At 41.2% G+C, this 18,362-nt stretch overlaps 1 protein-coding gene across 2 annotated transcripts in view; it reads left to right on the top strand.

Moving 5' to 3' along the window:
• RBM27 (RNA binding motif protein 27) overlaps positions 1-18,362 on the top strand; it is a 2,498,992-nt gene that overhangs the window by 739,282 nt on the left and 1,741,348 nt on the right. For both annotated transcript variants that reach the window (XM_044064021.1, XM_044064022.1), the window contains one exon: positions 6,650-6,775. In XM_044064021.1, the coding sequence (XP_043919956.1) occupies positions 6,650-6,775 (126 nt within the window). The remainder of the gene's footprint in view (positions 1-6,649; positions 6,776-18,362) is intronic.

Below are 18,362 nucleotides of genomic sequence, written 5' to 3'. Positions count from 1 at the left end.
AGTGGCATTGATCATTGAAATCGCTGCACTGAGTGACTACAGAGAGACACAAAGTCAGAAAATGTCAAGATTTGCAGACAGAAACAAGAGTAATGTGGAAGAAAGATACCCAGACAGTTCCAATAGTAGTAGGAGCAATGAGTCTTATGAAAAAATAATCTACAATCACATTTAGATATGTTACCAATACATGTAACCCTGTATGAGTTGCAGAAAAAGTCATTACTGGGGACACTGCAGGTGCTGCGAAGTGCACTTTTGGCTGACATCAAAGAATGAAACAATACTAATTTCATGAACTTTAATTGTACTTTGATTTAGAAATGGTGTCCATTCCCGTCATGGTATTAGAAACCCAAAAGATTTGGTGATATTAACAAAAGCCAGACATCTTGCACATCCAGATAAACAGGGTATGTGTAAAACAACATGCACCCTTTCCAAGTTTAACCCAGAAATGTTCATTACTACACTATCCTCTATTAAATGGAACTTCCTAAAAATCCTCCTTGGATGATGCTGTAATTGAGTTCAGTACAACTTTTCTGAATATCTTAAATAGCTTTGCACCTTCTAGATGGAAGAGACTGAAAACAGGTAATGCAGTTTAACTAGCCAAAAAGAGTAGAAGGCTAATGCAGGATAGAGAAAGCATGGAAAGAATGGCACAAATATAAAACACCTCACTATCTTGAAAACTTCAGAATGTTTTGCAATCGTTAAGCAAATAAATGAAACTCTATTATAGTAAGTTTCAGTATACTACTAAACACAACCCTAAAAAAATTTGGACATCCATAAAGAAATCTTAAATCTTGGCCAAAAATTCAGCCCAAATCCCTCTACCAGTAACTCACCACTTAAACTAACAATACAGTTCAACTCTTACTTTATAGATAGTACAGTGGATATAAAAAGTATACACACCCATGTTAAAATGCCATGTTTTTGTGATATAAAAAATGAGACCACAATAAACCATTTCAAAACTTTTCCCACCTTTAATGTGACCTATAACCTGTGCAATTCAATTGAAAAACAAATATGTTAGGGGAAAAATACAAAAAAATAAAAAATGTACAATAAGCTGGTTGCATAAGTGTGCACACCCTTAAACTAATACGTTGTTGAAGCCTTTTGATTTAATTTACAGCATTCAGTATTCTTGGGTAGGAATCTATCAGCATGGCACATCCTGACTTGGCAATATTTGCCCACTCTTTCTTGCAAAAGCTCTCCAAATCTGTCAGATTGTGAGGGTATCTCTTGTGCGCAGCCCTCTTCAGGTCACCCCACAGATTTTCTATTAGATGTAGGTCTGGGCACTGGCTGGGCCATTCTAAAACTTAAATTTTCTTCTGGTGAAAGCCATTCTTTTGTTGATTTGGATGTATGCTTGGGGTCATTGTCGTGTTGAAAGGTGAAATTCCTTTTCAAGCTTTCTAGCACACGCCTGAAGGTTTTGGGCTAAAAGTGACTGGTATTTGGAACTGTTCATACTTCCCTCCACCTTGACTAAAGCCCCAGTTACAGTTGAAGAAAAGCAACCCCAAAGCATGATACTGCCACCACCCTGCTTCACCATGAGGACGGTGTATTTTTGGTGATGCAAAGTGTTTTTGCCAAACGTACCTTTTGGAATGGTGGCCAAAAAGTTCAATCTTGGCCTCATCAGACCATAACTCATATTCCCACATGCTTTTGGGAGACTTGATGTATTGTTTTGCAAATTTTAGCCATGCCTGGAGGTTTTTCTGTGTAAGAAAAGGCTCCTGTCTTGCAATCCTACCCCATAGGCCAGACATATGGAGAATACGGGAGATTGTTGTTGCATGTAGTACAGAACCAGTACTTGCCAGACTTTCCGGCAGCTCCTTCAGTGTTGCTGTAGGTCTCTTGGCAGCCTCCCTGACCAGTTTTCGTTTTGTCTTTTCATCAATTTTGGTAGGCCGTCCACTTCTTTGCAACGTCACTGTTCCATATTTTCTCCACTTTTTGATGACTGTCTTCACTGTGTTTCATGGTATATCCAATGCTGTGGAATATTTTTTTGTACCTTTCTCCTGACTGATAACTTTCAACAATGAGATCCCTTTGATGCTTTGTAAGCTGTCTGCAGACCATGGCTTTTGCTGTAGCAGGCAATTGAGGAAATGTCAGCAAAATCCTACTAGGACAGCTGAACTTTATTTGGGGTTAATCAGAGTCTCTTTAATTGATGGTAGGTATGTACCCAAGAAGACAGAATGTTGTAATTAAAGCAAAAGGTGCTTCAGCAAAGAATTTGTTTAAGGGTGTGTACACTTATGCAACCAGCTTATTATATGTTTTTTATTTTTTATATTTTTCCCCTAACAGATTTGTTTTTCAATTGAATTGTACAGGTTATAGGTCACATTAAAGGTGGGAAAAGTTTTGAAATGATTTAGTGTGGTCTCATTTTTTTATATCGCAAAAATCTGGTATTTTAACAGGAGTGTATATACTTTTTATATCCACTGTATAGCATCACTAGCCAAGGATTCCTCAGCATTTGATCACAATCATGCTCAACAGCCGCATGTCACCACCTCCAATTTCAACTTCAAACCTTTGCCCACATCAAACCGTCCTCTTCTTCAACTGATGAGCTTCCAAACAAATACCTAAAAATAGCAGCCAGTGCCATTGCCTCCATTTCTCAATCATTATAAATAGGTCTATCCAGGAATCCCACATTCTCTCTCTGGAAAAAGACACACATTATCCCACTGCATAAAGGAGGAAATTCAACAGACATTAATAACTTTAGATCTATAGCAATTTTATATCCTGTTGCTAAAATACTTGAAAAATGTTTTGAAAAACATTTGCTAGACTATCTCCTGCATGAAGAACTCCTGTGCTTTACACACAGCATGGTCTTCGTCCTTCTCATAGTACTAGCACTGCCTTTCTAGCCTATATAGGTACTGTCAGTAAAGCTAAAGATAACTGCAAGCTAGTCTCGTCCTTATTTCTAGACTTGTCTAAAGCCTTCAACTTAGTTTGTCAAAGCAGACTTCTACTTCAAATGTCCTCATTAGACCTCAGCCCACTGTTCTGTAGTTTAGAAGGTTCCTGTCCAGTAGGTATCACTCAGTAAGATGGCATTCCACTCTCTCTTTACCTCCTAGTTACCACCAGTGTACCACAAGGCTCTATCCTTGGTCCCCTCCTCTTTAGCCTTTTCAGTAACACCTTCTATACATCCTTACAACAGACCACCTTAATACAATAAGCAGATGATTCCACTTTTGTTTGCATGTCTGACAACATGGTACACCTCAAAAAAATTGCTCAGGAAGCTTTAACAGCCCCTGAAATGTGGTTTCATAACTCACGATTCATGCTAAGCCGAAAAAAGACCAAACTAGCACTTTTTTCCCCCCAAATCCCTATTTCATGAAAAAATAAAATGTGACGTCCTCTCTGTTGATGATATAACTTTTGAAGTCACTTCTAATAGCAAACTATTAGGAGTGATAGTAGATGATAATCGTACATTCAACCTGCATATACGAAACTGCAGAAGAAAAACCCATCCAAAACTAAGGATACTTTACAGAGCCAAAAACATTCTGAATGATGCAACTAGAACTACACTTGCCACTACTCATCTCCTCTTCCCTCTTTTTATGACACTCCCATCCTTACTAACCTCCAGGCTTCACAAAAATTAAAACTTGAACCATGCTATAACAAAGTTGCTAAATTTTGCAGCACATACCTCTTCTAGAAACCACCACCACTGTATAGCAATCAACTAACATGCACACAACCTCTTACCATCTATAAAACTAACCAACGTCCATCTGTCTGTCCAGCACTAAAAAACATTGTACACAACTATGTTCCTAGTCAGTCATTGTGATCCATTAACCAAAAACTCATGTCTGTCTACAAACGTAGCAAATATAATGGGCATTGTCATTACTCATACAAGGTTGCTAAGACCTGGAACTTCTTACTTGTATCCATCAGGTCTATACCCTCCCTCCCATTTTTCAAAACCACTGCTGGCAGGCTACCCTCAGTCGGCCAGAATTCCAAAGTCTAGGTCCGGCATCGGTTGCTGTCACCTCTTCCCTGACGTCAGTGCGCCAGGGGTATAAAAGATGCAGCCGACGCCATTTTCTTCAGTCTTTCTTGCCGCACGGTGTCCGAAGCAAAAGCAGTTCGCAAGTGCCAGTCGGCCGACTCCTGAGATTTTCAAATCTGAATTTCAGAACCGAAGTCTTCATTAAAGCTAAGTACCTCGTTGGGGGAACTTTTTTCTTGCTCCAGACCGATGTCAGAAAAAATTAACAGTTGTATTTCTTGTGGGAAGCAAATACCTCGTAAGGATTTTCACTCTTAATATATTCCTTGCATAGGCCCTGATCACAACGTTGCTAGCTGTCGGTTTTGTGCTAGATTTAACCAATGCACTATTAAGCATCTGTTCGATTTTGCATTTCATTACTTTGGCTGAAGATTTAATTATATAATGCCGTCAGACCAGCCGACAACAGGAGTTTACAAAAAATGCAAGGACAAGGGAAAGGATAGGCATCCGAGGTCCAAAACCGACGACGAGGCCTCTGCTAGGCCAGTTGCCGGGTCTCAGGTGCTTTCACAGCCCCTGGCGCTCGCTACCTCAGAGCCACAGGCCACTTCCGACTCCCACATGGAGCCGACTGGGCCTCTGGATACGCAAGTCATTGGACACTCTGAAATCATTCCCTCAGATGGGTCCGGAGCCGCCGAGCAGGCATCGGCTTCTGAGTGTGTCTTCAGACCTACACAGCTATATATCAAGCCATCTTCAGCTTCAAAGACTAAAGCAGCTCTAAAGACAAAGACTAAAGCAGCTCTAAAGACAAAGAAACAAGTACAGCATTTTCCTACTCAGACTTCCATGCCTAAAAAACAGATGCTCAAAATGGCCGAAGACCTAATTACTTTGATCAGGGGCTCCCATCCTCCTTCTGATAAGAGGCCTAGGCAAGAGACAGAGTATGATTCTTCTGATCAGGTTTCCATTTCCTCTGATTCCTCTTCTGAACAGGATTACTCCATGCTTCCCTATGAGGATTCTGATGCTGAAGAATCCATTCCTTCAGCCTCTCCTCCTGACGATTATTCTTTTGGGGAAATCCGGCATACCATGAGGGAGCATTTCCACTGGGAGAGCCAAGATTATTCTGAATCTAAGAAAAGGCTCAGAGACTTTTTGTTTCTTCCTCAGCACAGACCCCTTGCTATTCCACCTGTTTTAGACATTGTAGATGATGTATTTTCAGAGTCCGGCCTGTCCCCTGACTCTTTACCCCCTGCACCTGCTAAGCCAGACAGATTACTACAGGGTCTCGGATTCTCATAAATTCCTTTATAAAAACCCCGCTGCTGACCCAGAAACTATATCTCATGGTCCCAAAGGGGTTAAAGCTTCAACTGCAAAAAACCCTGTCCCCTCTGAAAGGGATTCTAGGGTGCTAGACAGATGGGGGAAAAAAATCTACACTTCTGCTACCCTGGCTGTAAGGGCTTTAAATTGTCAGTTTCATATGCTTAAATATCAGCAATATTTAATGTCACTGCTTAAACAGAAATTGTTGACAAATACTGAATGTTCAGAGAACAAGGAATTGCAGGATTTATTGCATGCAACTGAACAAGATGGAAAGCATACTTTGCATTATGGTTATGATTCACTGGAGGCCTCTTGCAGAATGCCCTGGATGTGCCTGTGCAACTTTGTGGAGCACTTTTAAATATCCTTGATCAGTGCTACCTGTGATGGATCCATCCTGTTTGGATGAAAGGTAAAAGACTCCGTCTAGAAGTAAGCAAGATGGAAAAAAACTTCAGGGTGAATGCTTTTTCTAAATCCAGAGCTGCCTTCACCAGGTCAGTCCTCTCTAGATTACTTGACAGTTCTCCTATTTCTTACCTAGCCATCTTTCACACATCATAAGCCTTGGAAATCACCCAACAGTTTGGAGTACAGCAATAGTGATCTAAGGAAGGACATACTACAATTATACAAGAACTTAACATAACAGTAGATGTCCTCCTGATCACTGTTGCGGTATTGTTTCCCACTCTACCTTCCCCTTCTGTTTCTTCCTTTCTTTTCCTCATAGACTGAGGGTGACTACTGTCTTTTTGCCTCTCCTCTCTAAACTGACCAGTTTATTTTGTTCTTAGTCTTACAGGCTTGGAGTTGGTCTGAGGATGCTCATACATCTGCTTATGTATCGTTACTTCTACTGGCTTAAGTCATATGTCAGACGTATGGCTCTCTGGCAGGTTTTGACTTTGGAACCTTGTCTGGACATCCAGATTATTTGGCAAGATATCCAAATGGTTTGGAATACTGCAACAGTGGTAATTAAAATATCTACTGTTTATGATAAGTTCTTACACAACTGTACTGTACTTGCTAGATTTTGGCTTGCTTTGCTTTTTTGGTGGATATGACATTTGTATAAATATTTAATAGTTTATGAATGTTTCTGCTGACACTTGATAAATATTAGACGTCTCAGCCAAACATTAAATTTTCTTACTGAAGATAAGCATCTTTTCTTAGTCTCTATTATTGATAAATGTAAGGTTTTAACTTTATTTTATTTTAATTTCACAGGACCACCTGTATCACAGACAAACATGATGAATCTTGAGCCCCCAAGGGCAAACACAGTTCACAGTCTTGCACCAGTAGGAGTGGGACAACCTTTTCCTCAGCATCTGCAGTATACTGTATCAGAAAGTAAGTGATTATATCTTTTAGCTTGAGTAGAGTAATTTAAATGTTATGCTTAAATGGTGATAAAAGGTCATTTTAAAACACTCTATATTTTTTATTTGTTACATGTTATATTTTTCACATGCAACACAATTACTGTGTCATCACGACAGTTTACATGCACAATTAGTATCTGTGACAGCAGTACCGTAACCCTTAAAGGTGTGTTCCTCTAAAAGCTACCAATATGGTATGGTGAAAAATCATCTTAATTAACAGACTGAAAATGAGAAGCTTTAATCATTAATGAGCAAACTTAAAGCATTGCAAATAAAGTAATGGAGCACAGACAGCAGTATCAAAAACACCAACACACATTTAAATTCTCAAGTCTTACAATTTTAGACATCTAACAAACATTCTACATAAAATATCCGTGTTATTGAGCAGGCAAACAGTAGTTTAATAAATGACAGAATAGTACTACTGGTATATAGATTACCTTTCTACTTCTGGACTTTCAGTTCAGCTCCATTATTACTCCGTTCTTTTCCAGTAATCACATTGCTTTTGCTACCTAAAAATCATTTTCTACAGTATTGAGAGAGTGTACATCTTCTAACACTTGATTACAGTGATACTTTATTTGTGTACCAATGTAACAACCTCTTTTGCCAAGAATACATTTTTGCAGTTTTATTTTCACTGCACTGTGCTTCATCTGCAGTGTCTATCGTCTCCTCAGCAGTTGGTACATCTTTAGATTTCCACCTCCTGGTTATAACATTTTAGCTGTCAGTGGTGCCACATATACTAATGCCTGTATATATTTTTTTGGCAGATCCAAAGATGCGTTTTGCCTAAAAACATTGAATACTTAGTACCACTGCCTTGCTGAGAATGCCTCAGTATATTCAGCATCTGGCAAGACAAAAATGTTTCCTTGTTCCACATCTACCCCAATCGCACCCTTGAGGTGCCTCTGTGAACACCTGTGACAACTTATCTATGTTATTAAAAAATAAGTTGTGCGAGCACTTCTAGGCAAATATTCTTAATTTTCATGTGGATTGTATCACATCTGTGCATTTAACGTTTTAATCCCCAGTTTGTATCGTTGAATTTCTCCTTTTTTATCTTTGACTCACCTTTACTTTTTTTGTCCACTACATTACTTTGTAAAATCCTCAGTGGTTTAAATGCTCTGTTAACTAAGCTTTTACTAATTGAGAAATTAGTCCTTGCCTGCCTTAGCAATGATAACAGAATAGTGGTTGATTATTCTAAAGAATCATTTGATCCCATAGTACAAACAGTATTGACCATTCCTCAAAGAATTACATTGATGAAATGTGTGTTTAGTATAGAAGCCATGTGCTTCAGCCATAACCACTTCTCATTTTTTCATCATTAAATTAAACTGGGTTTCCTTTCCCTTCCACTCCAGTAAACCTTCTTTAGCTGCAAAACCTGATTTCACATACTAAATGGGTAGAAACATATTTGCCCTTAGTCTCATCTCCTTTGTAATCAAGCAGTGTTTTTTAACATTTCCAGCTCCTGCTTCAGTATGTAGGGAGGGGGCTCTGTCATCTTCCTGTAGTAAGACCAAAATGATATCCTTTGGAGTATCTCCTTACTTATGCAGATTAAACCAGGAAAGTATTTTCACATACCCGTACAAGATTCCTTCTGCAGTAACTGTTTTAAATTGAACTGCATTATGATGTATTTTTGTCTCTACACACGCTATCCATCTTGAAATCATCAGGACATAAAAATAATGAGTTAGCTTGACATATGAAATCTTTTTTATCCCCCCAACATCTTTATTAAATTTCCACATATGACAAAGGCAATCTTACATTTATATAAATGAAAAACATGCAAAATACCACTTTAGTTGCAAACAGTTTACATCAGAGACACCATTGAAACAACTGTAGTTGTAAACATTATAAATCACGTATAAACCTTCCAGTCATTGTCAGTTAAGCATTATATAGATCATTCAAATCCTGCCTCTTAAACCGCATTCCCGCTCTGCATATACTGTTCCCACAATTCCCATTTTTTTATATGTAGTGTGATCCTTCCCTTTTCTAAAGATCCCAATTCCAGTTTTATCGTTGTTACTAAATTCACTACTTCTAGTAAAGTTGGTCTAGACTGTGATTTATATTTTCTAGTAATTGCTTTTTTGGCAACCACCATAATTAAATTCAGCAAGGCTTTACTATGTCTCGGCAATTCTGGTTCTGTAGCATAACTCAAAAAAATCATCTCCCCAGTCAGTCCAATCCGTTCACCCAGCAGGTCAGACAGAGCAGTCTGCAGGGAATCCCAAAGGTCTGCCAGCTCATCACACCTCCAAAAAATATGTTCCGAGCTACTCCTTTCTTGCCCATCACACCTCCAAGATTTGCTCTCCACCTGCGGAAAAAATCTTTGGAGTCTACTTGGGGTATAAAAATACATATGCGAACACTTCCAGGCAAAGATCCTGAATCATTTAGACTTTGTTGCATATTTAGGAGATGTACTTATATCCCCCCGCCATTGTCTCTTTGTGAATTGCTTATCCAATCTCTCTTCCCAATCCTTTCTAAGCTCTTCTGATTGATTCTTCTAATTATCATGCAGTATTTTATATGGTTCGCAAATTATTCCCTTTTTAACGGCAGCTTCTGTTCTAGATTCAATTAAAAACTCTACCAGTGCTGGTCTTTCATAGGTTCATAGGTTGGTACTAGGCTGTCAGCCCTAGGGGCCTATACAAGCTTAGCCATAACAATTCCCTGGCCATTTCTTCCCACACTATTTACTTCCCTGGACCCCTGTCTAGCAGGGCAACTGACGTGATCCCCGGGGTGAATTTCCTTTCTCCCATCCAATCGTCAAGGTTCCTTTTGAAGAAGAATTTAGAAGCCCCGTTTTTCCCTTTCCCTATACTCTGATATCAATCCCTGATAGGGAAGGCAATCTCTAACCTGTAGTCCAAATGAATTGTTGGCCTCTTCCCATTATTACCTTTCCCTTTGTAGTTATTTGCTCCCAATACCTTGGTTCATTGTCAGTTTTCTTCTATATTTCCGGCCGCCTCTTGCTTATTATCTGTATCCCAGACCAGAGTCAACCCTATCAACAAAATCTCTTTTCTCCATTCTCATGCTGGTTTGTTTCTTAGAATACTACCTGCTATTTTATGAATATTTATTTACTTATTTATTTTATTTTACATTTGTTGACCAGGTTTGTCCAACTGAGCTGTGCAGCCCTTTTTCAGTGGAGGCCTGGGCAGATAAGCTCCACAGTAATGCTATTTGTTATACAGAAATAATACATAAACATAAAAATAGATAAAAGTAGATTACAAGCATCAGTATTTTACCATGCAGAGATGTGTATGTATAGTTATCATAAGTAGAAGGTAATAGCTCTAGTATTATACACTATAAGTACAGAGTAAAAGAAAAGCACAGGTACAAAAAATATTGATAATACAGCAGTGAATCAAAAAATATTTGTTGCCAGTCAAAAATATAGGAAATCAGTGGAGGAGATGAAAGATGGATAAGTAGAGTAATACCTTATAGAAGTTATAGCTAATAAGACTGGAATTTTAGATTCTTAGTCAGATGAGGAGGCAAAAGAGATCCTACAGAATGAGTAAGGTAAGGATCTACAAGAGAAGCTGGTGGTTTAAGGAGGATGGGTGTAGTGACAGGACCAGTTAATTTTTAGGTATTTTCTGGTAGCTGTTTTGAATTGATTATGTTTGAAGGATCTGATTTCTAATGGGAGTTTGTTCCGTGATATGATAGGGTTGTAGCTGTATAGGTTGCATTCAGTTTTGGTCTTGGGTTTATATATTTGCAGCAGGTTTTGGTCAGAGTTACGTAGAGACCTAGTGGGGCAATATTAAGAGATGAGAAAGGGATAGGCAAGGACAGAAGGATTGCAGGTATAGAACTGAGTGAATTACCTGCAGTTGAGAGAGAAGGAGCTGGTGGGATAGTTCCAACCAGTCTTAAGTGTCTTAATGAGAGAGTGATGAGATTGATAAGTTTGGTGTGCAACGAATCTAGCAAACTTGTAGGTTGACTCAAGTTTAGCTAGGAGTGTGGAGTTAAGATTAGTGAGAATTTGACAGCTATATAACAGGCTAGGTAGAAGGTACACATGAGAGAGGGTTACTTTATCTTTGTAAGAAACCTTTTGTTACGGTAAAGAAGTCCAAGTTTAAGGTGTGTCTTTTTAATTCAGTTATCTGCGTGTAATGGAATTTAAGTTGGCCATCTATTGTTACTCCTAGTAGTTTTGTGCTGAGTTCAACATTGATGGAAGTGCTATTGAGGAACAGTATAGAAAAAGTTGATTTAAGATGGGAGAAGTTTTTGGGAAGAAAGAGTAAGCGTTTAGTTTTCTTAGGGTTCAGAATTAGTTGGTTGTCACAGAGCTAGTTAAAAAATGCTTGAGTGTTAATGATTAGGTCTGAGGGAGTGTCAGCGATGGTGATTACTATAGAGCCATCTGCATATTATATAAGGGATGATTTTGGGTTGTTCTCCTTAAGAGTCTGCATCCAAAATCCCAATCTCTCCTTATTTCTTGACCTTCCTCCCTCCCTATGTCAGCATCATCCCTTTCCACTTGGAATTATAGTTTTCTGCCTGTGCTATGTATAAGAGTCTTAACTGTGTTGCTCTAAAATACCCCCTCAAATTAGGTAATCCTACTCCACCTTGTTCTTTTGGTAGAATCAGCTTATCCCACTTGGTCCTTGCTCTCTTCCCTTCCCAGATAAAATCTTCAGCTCCTTTTTGATTGCTATCCACAACTTCTCTAGTTGATAAACGTATATCTGTGTATAATACTAAAGGAAGTAAAACATTTTAATGGCTTGTATCTTAGTATCCATATAACAAAACTTTCAGTTTCTCTATTTTTATATTATCTTCTGTTTGGTCTCTTCCGACGTATCATTAGCTGCCACCACAAAGTTATTGGCATATGAAATCTTCCCAAACTTTAGTACCCACCTTTTATCTGTTTGGTTTAATTTGTTGTTCTGGGTGGAATACTGATCAAGTAAAACTAATGTGTTGGACTTGGTCCTGGAAATGCAAGCAACAAGAAATAGTACAAGATTAAAGTGTCAGTCCTGATAGTTTCAAGAGTAGTACGAAAACTGACATAAAGCATAGATTATATTGAAGTTAAGATATGTTATACATTACAACCCTGGAAAACATCCTTAACTGGATCTCACAAACAATTTCTATGGAAAAGATCATCCTAGGTGACATTAATTTCGATTGGCAGGTTATCTCCACAACATACCCATTAGCTAGCCTAAATCTATTTGGCTTTACTCAGCTCATTTTCTCCTCCACACATTGTAACTATCCCATAAACTGTGGCTCAGATGTTCTTCGTGTTTCACTGTTGCAGTCATCACATTTGGGTTATCTGCCTGCAGGTAGCCCTCAGCCAGCCTGAATACCAGAGTTTTGGGATTTCTGCGTTAGATGCTGTCGCTTCTTCCATGACATCAGGTCGTCAGGGGTATAAAACATGCAGCCGACGCCATTACATAAGTCTTTCTTGCCGTGCAAGCAGAAGCAGTTTGCAAGTGCCGGTTGGCCGACTCCTGAAATTTTCGTTTTTGAGTTTCAGGCCTGAAGTCTTCTAAAAGTTAAGTACCCTGTTGGGGATCCTTTTTTCTTGCTCTAACCAGTGTCAGAAAAAAATAGTAATTGTCTTGCCTGTGGAAAGCAAATACCTCATAGAGATTTTCATTCTTACTGTGTCACCTGTTTAGGCCCAGACCACGACGCCCCTCGCTGCCGGTTTTGTGCATTGTTCAACGCGTAAACTATTCGTCGTTAGGCAATTTTTGTAGCTAAATACTTTCATTTTCCATCTCCGTACTCCAAAATGGCTTTGTTAAGCCGTCCAACTACCGATCTTCCGAAAAAACATAAGGATAAAGACAAAGAACGCATAGGTCAAAAACTGCCGATGATGCTTCCGTTAACCTAGTCAGCAGTCTGCTGGTACTCAGTGAGGCGCTTTTGCAGCCCCTGATACCCGCTTCTACAGATTCACAGGCCTCTACTCAGACCCATTCGGAGTCTGGTATGCCGCGAGATGCTTCTTCGACTATGGAACCTGCGGATGTCTCTACCTTGGATGGGTCCGGAGCCACTGTGCAGACACCAGCTTCTGAGGGTGTATTCAGGCCTACCGATTTTCATATTAAACCGACGACTTTGTTTCAAGCCAAAAATACCGAATTTCTCAGGCCTAAAGTTCGCACTACACCTAGGAAACCGATGACCAAAGCGCATTCTTAGGTCCACATGCCTCAAAAGCAAATGATTAGAATGGCTGAAAACCTTATTACCTTTAATTAGGGGAAGCCAGCCTTCCCCCTCAGAGACCTAGAACTGATTTTCCTTCTGATTCTTCTGATCAGAAGTCTGATATCTATGTTCCTTCTGACTACCAGGACATATCCTTATCTACCTGTGAAGATTCTGATGCAGAGGACTCCATTCCCTCTGCTGCCTCTCCAGAAGATTTTTCTTTTGGTGAAACCCTGCATACCCTTAGGGAGCATTTCCGCTGGGAAAGCCAGGGCTACTGTCAGTCCAAAAAGAGACTCTGAGAATTTTTAAACCTGCCTCAGCACAGGCCTCTAGCTATTTCTGCTTTTCTGGAGATTGTAGATGATGTTATCTTGGAATCCAGCCTTACCCCGGATACTTGCCTCCATCTCCCAGGAAACCTGACTGGTACTATAGAGTACGTTACTCTCACAAATTCCTTTTCAAAAATCCAGAGACCATTTCCCAAGGACCAAAAGGCATCAAGGCTACTACTGCCAAGAATCCCACCCCTTCTGACAGGGATTCTAGGGCTTTAGACAGATGGGGTAAGAAGGTATACACCTCTGCTACTCTGGCCATTAGGGCTTTAAATTGCCAGTTTCATATGTTAAAAGTATCAGCAGCATATTATGGGGCTAATTAAACAGAAAATGTTGATTCTGGACTGTGCAGAACGCAAAGATTTACAAGAGTTAATGAATTCTGCTGAGCAAGTTGGTAAACATTTTCTTCAGTGTGATTTTGATGCTTTAGAAGCATCTTGCAGGGCCGCTGTCACTGGGTCTGTTCTTAGAAGGCATGCTTGGCCTAAGGAACAAAACTTGCCAGATCATGTCAAAGCAAAATTACTGGACGCACCCTTAAACCAAGAGCGCCTGTTTGGCAATAAAGCAGAAGTAGTCTTCAAAAGAATGGAGGAGAAAGCTAAATCTATGCAAACTGTTAAAGATTTCTTACAAGTACAGCCACCTAGATTCAACAGGCATTGGCCTTCAAAGAACTGGTCCTTTCCAGGCCTTCTCAGTCCAAACCCAGGGGAAACAGACCACCAAGACTTCAGTCTCAGGTTATGCACAGATCTAAGCAGTGGGGTGCTCCCACATCCAAAGCAGGGAGTAGTAAGCCACCCCCTATGGTAAAATTGCACAATGACTTATCCTTAGCTCCTTCAAGCCTTGCTCAAGTACTTGCACCTTTAGGAGGAAAACTCGCTTTGCATGCAAAAAACTTGGGAATACATTACCCAAGACAAATGGGTTTTAAACATAGTTTCCCTAGGATACAGATTCCACTTCCACTCACTCCCAGCCCTATGTGGAAGGCCATACCTCCCCCCAAACCAATGGGTGGAGGCCCAAAAGCAAGTACTTTCTCTCCTCAGAATCAAGGCTATTCAACCTGTCCCAGCAGAACAAAGGGGACAAGGCTTTTATTCAAGACTATTCCTGGTTCCCAGAAAAGAAAACTCTTGGCGTCCTATCCTGGATCTGTCTATTCTCAATACCTTTCTGGTGTTTCCAAATTTCAAAATGCTAACTCTCCAGCAGCTGCTTCCTATGCTAGCCAAGGATGCCTGGCTGGCAATTCTAGACTTGAAAGAAGCTCACCTGCACATCCCCGTAAGGGAAGCTTGCAGGAAATAGCTATGCTTCAGGGCAGGGTCTATGCACTATCAGTTCTCTGCACTTCCCTTTGGCTTATCTACTGCGCCCAGGGTATTCACAAAGTGCCTAGCTCCAGCCATTGGATTTTGCAGGCAAAGAAGTATTCAGATTTACCCATACTTGGACGATTGCCTGATTCAGGCAGAAAGTCAGGACTTGATGTTACAGAACCTTGCATTTGTAAAGAGACTTCTAACTTCACTGGGGTACACCATCAACGAAAAGAAATCGCACCTAGTACCCTGTCAACAGATTGTATTCCTGGGAGCAAGCTTGAGCACAACTTCCCAGATGGCATTTCTCACTCCAGAGAAACAAATTTGTTTGACAAACTACTTCAATCTACTGGCCACCAAAACCCACCTATCTGCAAGGAAAATACTGCAAGCCCTAGGGTTCATGGCCTCTTGCATTCTGTTAATTCCATACGCAAGACTGCATATGAGGAAACTTCAGTGGTATCGAAGAAGTCTGTGGTGTCAACATTCTCAGGACCTGGAAACAATAATTCCTATAATTTCTTGTCTAAGTGCAGAGTTCCTTTGGTGGGCAGAGGCCTGCACCCACAACAAGGGACTCTTTCACTCTACCCCCTGCTGCCCAAACCCTAACAACAGACTCATCAGACTATATATGGGGGGCTCGTATGGCAGGGCAGTGCATTCAGGGCAAATGGAACCCGAAGCAGATGCACCTGCATATCAGTCAGAAAGAAATGTTAGCTGTACAGAATGCTCTGACAGCCTTCAAAGGCCTTATTCTTCCAGGACAACTATTGATAAAGACAGACACCACAGTTATGTTGTCCATAAACAAGCGGGGGGAACCCATTCCTACCCACTCTGCAGACTAGCCATAGCTCTGTGGAACACAGCCCTGAGCAACCAAGTGCACCTACAAGCTCAATTCCTGCCAGGCAAACTAAATTCACTGGCAGACGACTTATGCAGAAATGTCATGGACCCACATGAGTGGAAACCTGGAACCCAGAATATTCAAGCTTTTGAGGAACAGATGGGGGACACCAGAGGTGGACCTGTTTGCTTCCCCTCAGAACTATCAGTTGAACACATAGGTTCATAGGTTCATACTAGGCTATCTGCCCTGGGGCAATTATAAGCCTAGCCCGATTCTGTATGGCTTACGCCACCCCTTGATTTGAGTATACTGTGCCCTTTTTTAAGGTTTAGTTTACTGTGCCTCTGTCTAATAGTGACACAGGAGTAATCCCTGGAACAAACCTACGATCCCCCATCCACTTGTCGAGATTCTTCTTGAAGAGATTCAGTGAGGTGCTCTGCCTCACATGAACTGGAATTCTATTCCAGAGCGAAGGGAGCCTCTGGGTTATGAACCTGTCCCTCCAGCAAGTTCTATTTATTTCTGTGCTGAGGTTCAAGTCCCTCGAGCGTGTGGCTCTAAGGGATCTAGATTTACTGAGGTGGAGCATGTCCATTAATTCTGGATTTGACATAGCTTTGTATGTCAGGCATAGATCGCCTCAAAGTAGGCGGTATGCAACTGAGTAGAGCTGGAGTTTTTTTAACCGAGCAGTATATGGCATCTGTTTGAGACCCTTGATCCCCTTGGTGAGATACTTTTGGGGTCTTTCTAATTGCTGCAGGTGTCGGGTAAGGTACATCCCAAAAGGGCATTGTATTCTATGATGGGCCTGATGAGGGATGAATAAAGGCACGATTACCTCTCTTGATCTAGATGTGAAACCCTTCGTGATGAGGTGGGCTATGTAGAAGGTCTTTCTAACCACTTTGGCAATGTGGTTTTCAAAGGAGAGATTGCTATCAACTTGGGTCCCCAGGTCTCTAATAACTTTCTCTGTACTTAATGGGTTTCCGCCTATGTGGTAATTTGTGGGCACATTGTTTTGCCAAAGGGTATGACTATACATTTTTGGCATTTAGCTTTAAACCATGGCGCTGGCACCAGTTATCTGTCTCTGTGAGACCTTTTGAAGGATGTTTGTGTCAGCTGGAGAGTTGATTATGGCGCCCAGTTTGTAGTCGTCTGCGAACTTGGTGAGCCATAGTCCTCCCACGTTTGCCTGTACCTCAGAAAAGTATATACCGAACAAGAGTGGTCCCAGGACAGAACCCTGTGGGACGCCACTTGTGACCGGTTTTGAGTCTGACATGGCTCCAGCAACTCTCACTCTGTGGGTTCTGTCTTTGAGCCAGTTTGCGACCCATCTTGTGACATAGGGGTTTATATTTAAGCTGGATAGCTTATCTATGATGCCCGAGTGGGGTATTATGTCAAATGCCTTTGCAAGGCCCAGATAGGCTGTGTGGACTACGTTTCCTTCATCTATGGCTTTGGTGACTGTTTCAAAGAAGTCAACCAGGTTCAAAAGGCAGGATCTGCCCTTGACAAAGACGAACTGGGTAGGATCTAGTGTCTGTAGGTCCCCAATGTCTTTGTTTATGAGCTCCATGATGATCCTCTCCATAGCCTTGCAGACTAAGCTAGTTGCACCAGAACTCCCCACAGCCAAGCTTGGAAAGTGGATGCCCTGTCCTTTACCTGGTAAAGCCTCTCAGTCTATGTCTTTCCCCTCTGCCTCTCCTCTCGAAGGTCCTACTAAAGATCAAACAGGACAAGCCATGGACAGTACTGATTGTACCAGACTGGCCACGCCAGCACTGGTATCCTCTTTTGCGCAGTCTGACAGTGCTACAACCATGGCACCTGCCTCAGACTCCTTCCCTGCTGTCCCAGCAGGCGGGCCAGATTCTGCACCCTCAGCTGCAGACCCTGAACCCTGCAGCCTGACCAATCCCCTGAACTCCCCTCTAGCAACCCTCAGTAAGCAGGTGCTGGATGTCGTTCTTGAGGCAAGAAGGCCTAATGCTAGAAAATCCTATTCAGAAAAGTGGAAAAGCTACTGTTCTTGGAGCCAGTCTCAGTGGATGGGCACAACTGTGCCCAGCTTACCTCATACACTAGATTACTTAACAGAAATGCTCCACAAGGGCCTATCCTTCTCTTCAATTAAGATTCATGCCTCTGCCATCTCAGCTCATTGTAATACTTAGCCCACCCCTCGTCTCGCATCCTCTGGTAAAACAGTTCCTTAGAGGGGCCAAAAATGTAAGACCCCCCCCCCCCAGGAGAGCTGCCACTCCACCCTGGGACCTTAACTTTGTTTTGGGAAAACTAACACCCCCCCCCCCCCATTTGAACCGGCTGCTACAGCAGAGTTAAAATTCTTTTCATGGAAAACAGCTTTACTTTTAGCCATCACTTCAGCAAGAAGAGTGTCTGAACTGCAGGCCCTTATGGCAGTGGAACCCTTCATTATCTTTCATGTGGACAAGGTTTCCCTCAGGGCTAACCCATCTTTTATGCCCAAGGTGGTGTCTGTTGTGGCTTTAAACCAATCCATTAATTTGCCTACTTTTTTTCCCTAATCCCCAGAATAAAGGGGAAAGGATACTGCATTCTCTGGACGTGCACAGACAGCTTATATTCTATTTGGACAGGACTAAGACTCTCAGAAAATCTGACCAGCTGCTAGTCAGCTTTGCTGCATGG

This window comes from Protopterus annectens, chromosome 2.part2 (genome assembly GCF_019279795.1).
Source record: "Protopterus annectens isolate FY-2018-M chromosome 2.part2, PAN1.0, whole genome shotgun sequence".
NCBI lineage: Eukaryota > Metazoa > Chordata > Ceratodontiformes > Protopteridae > Protopterus > Protopterus annectens.
The sequence above is the reverse complement of the archived record's forward strand: the minus strand, read 5'-3'. Positions and strand labels throughout refer to the sequence as shown.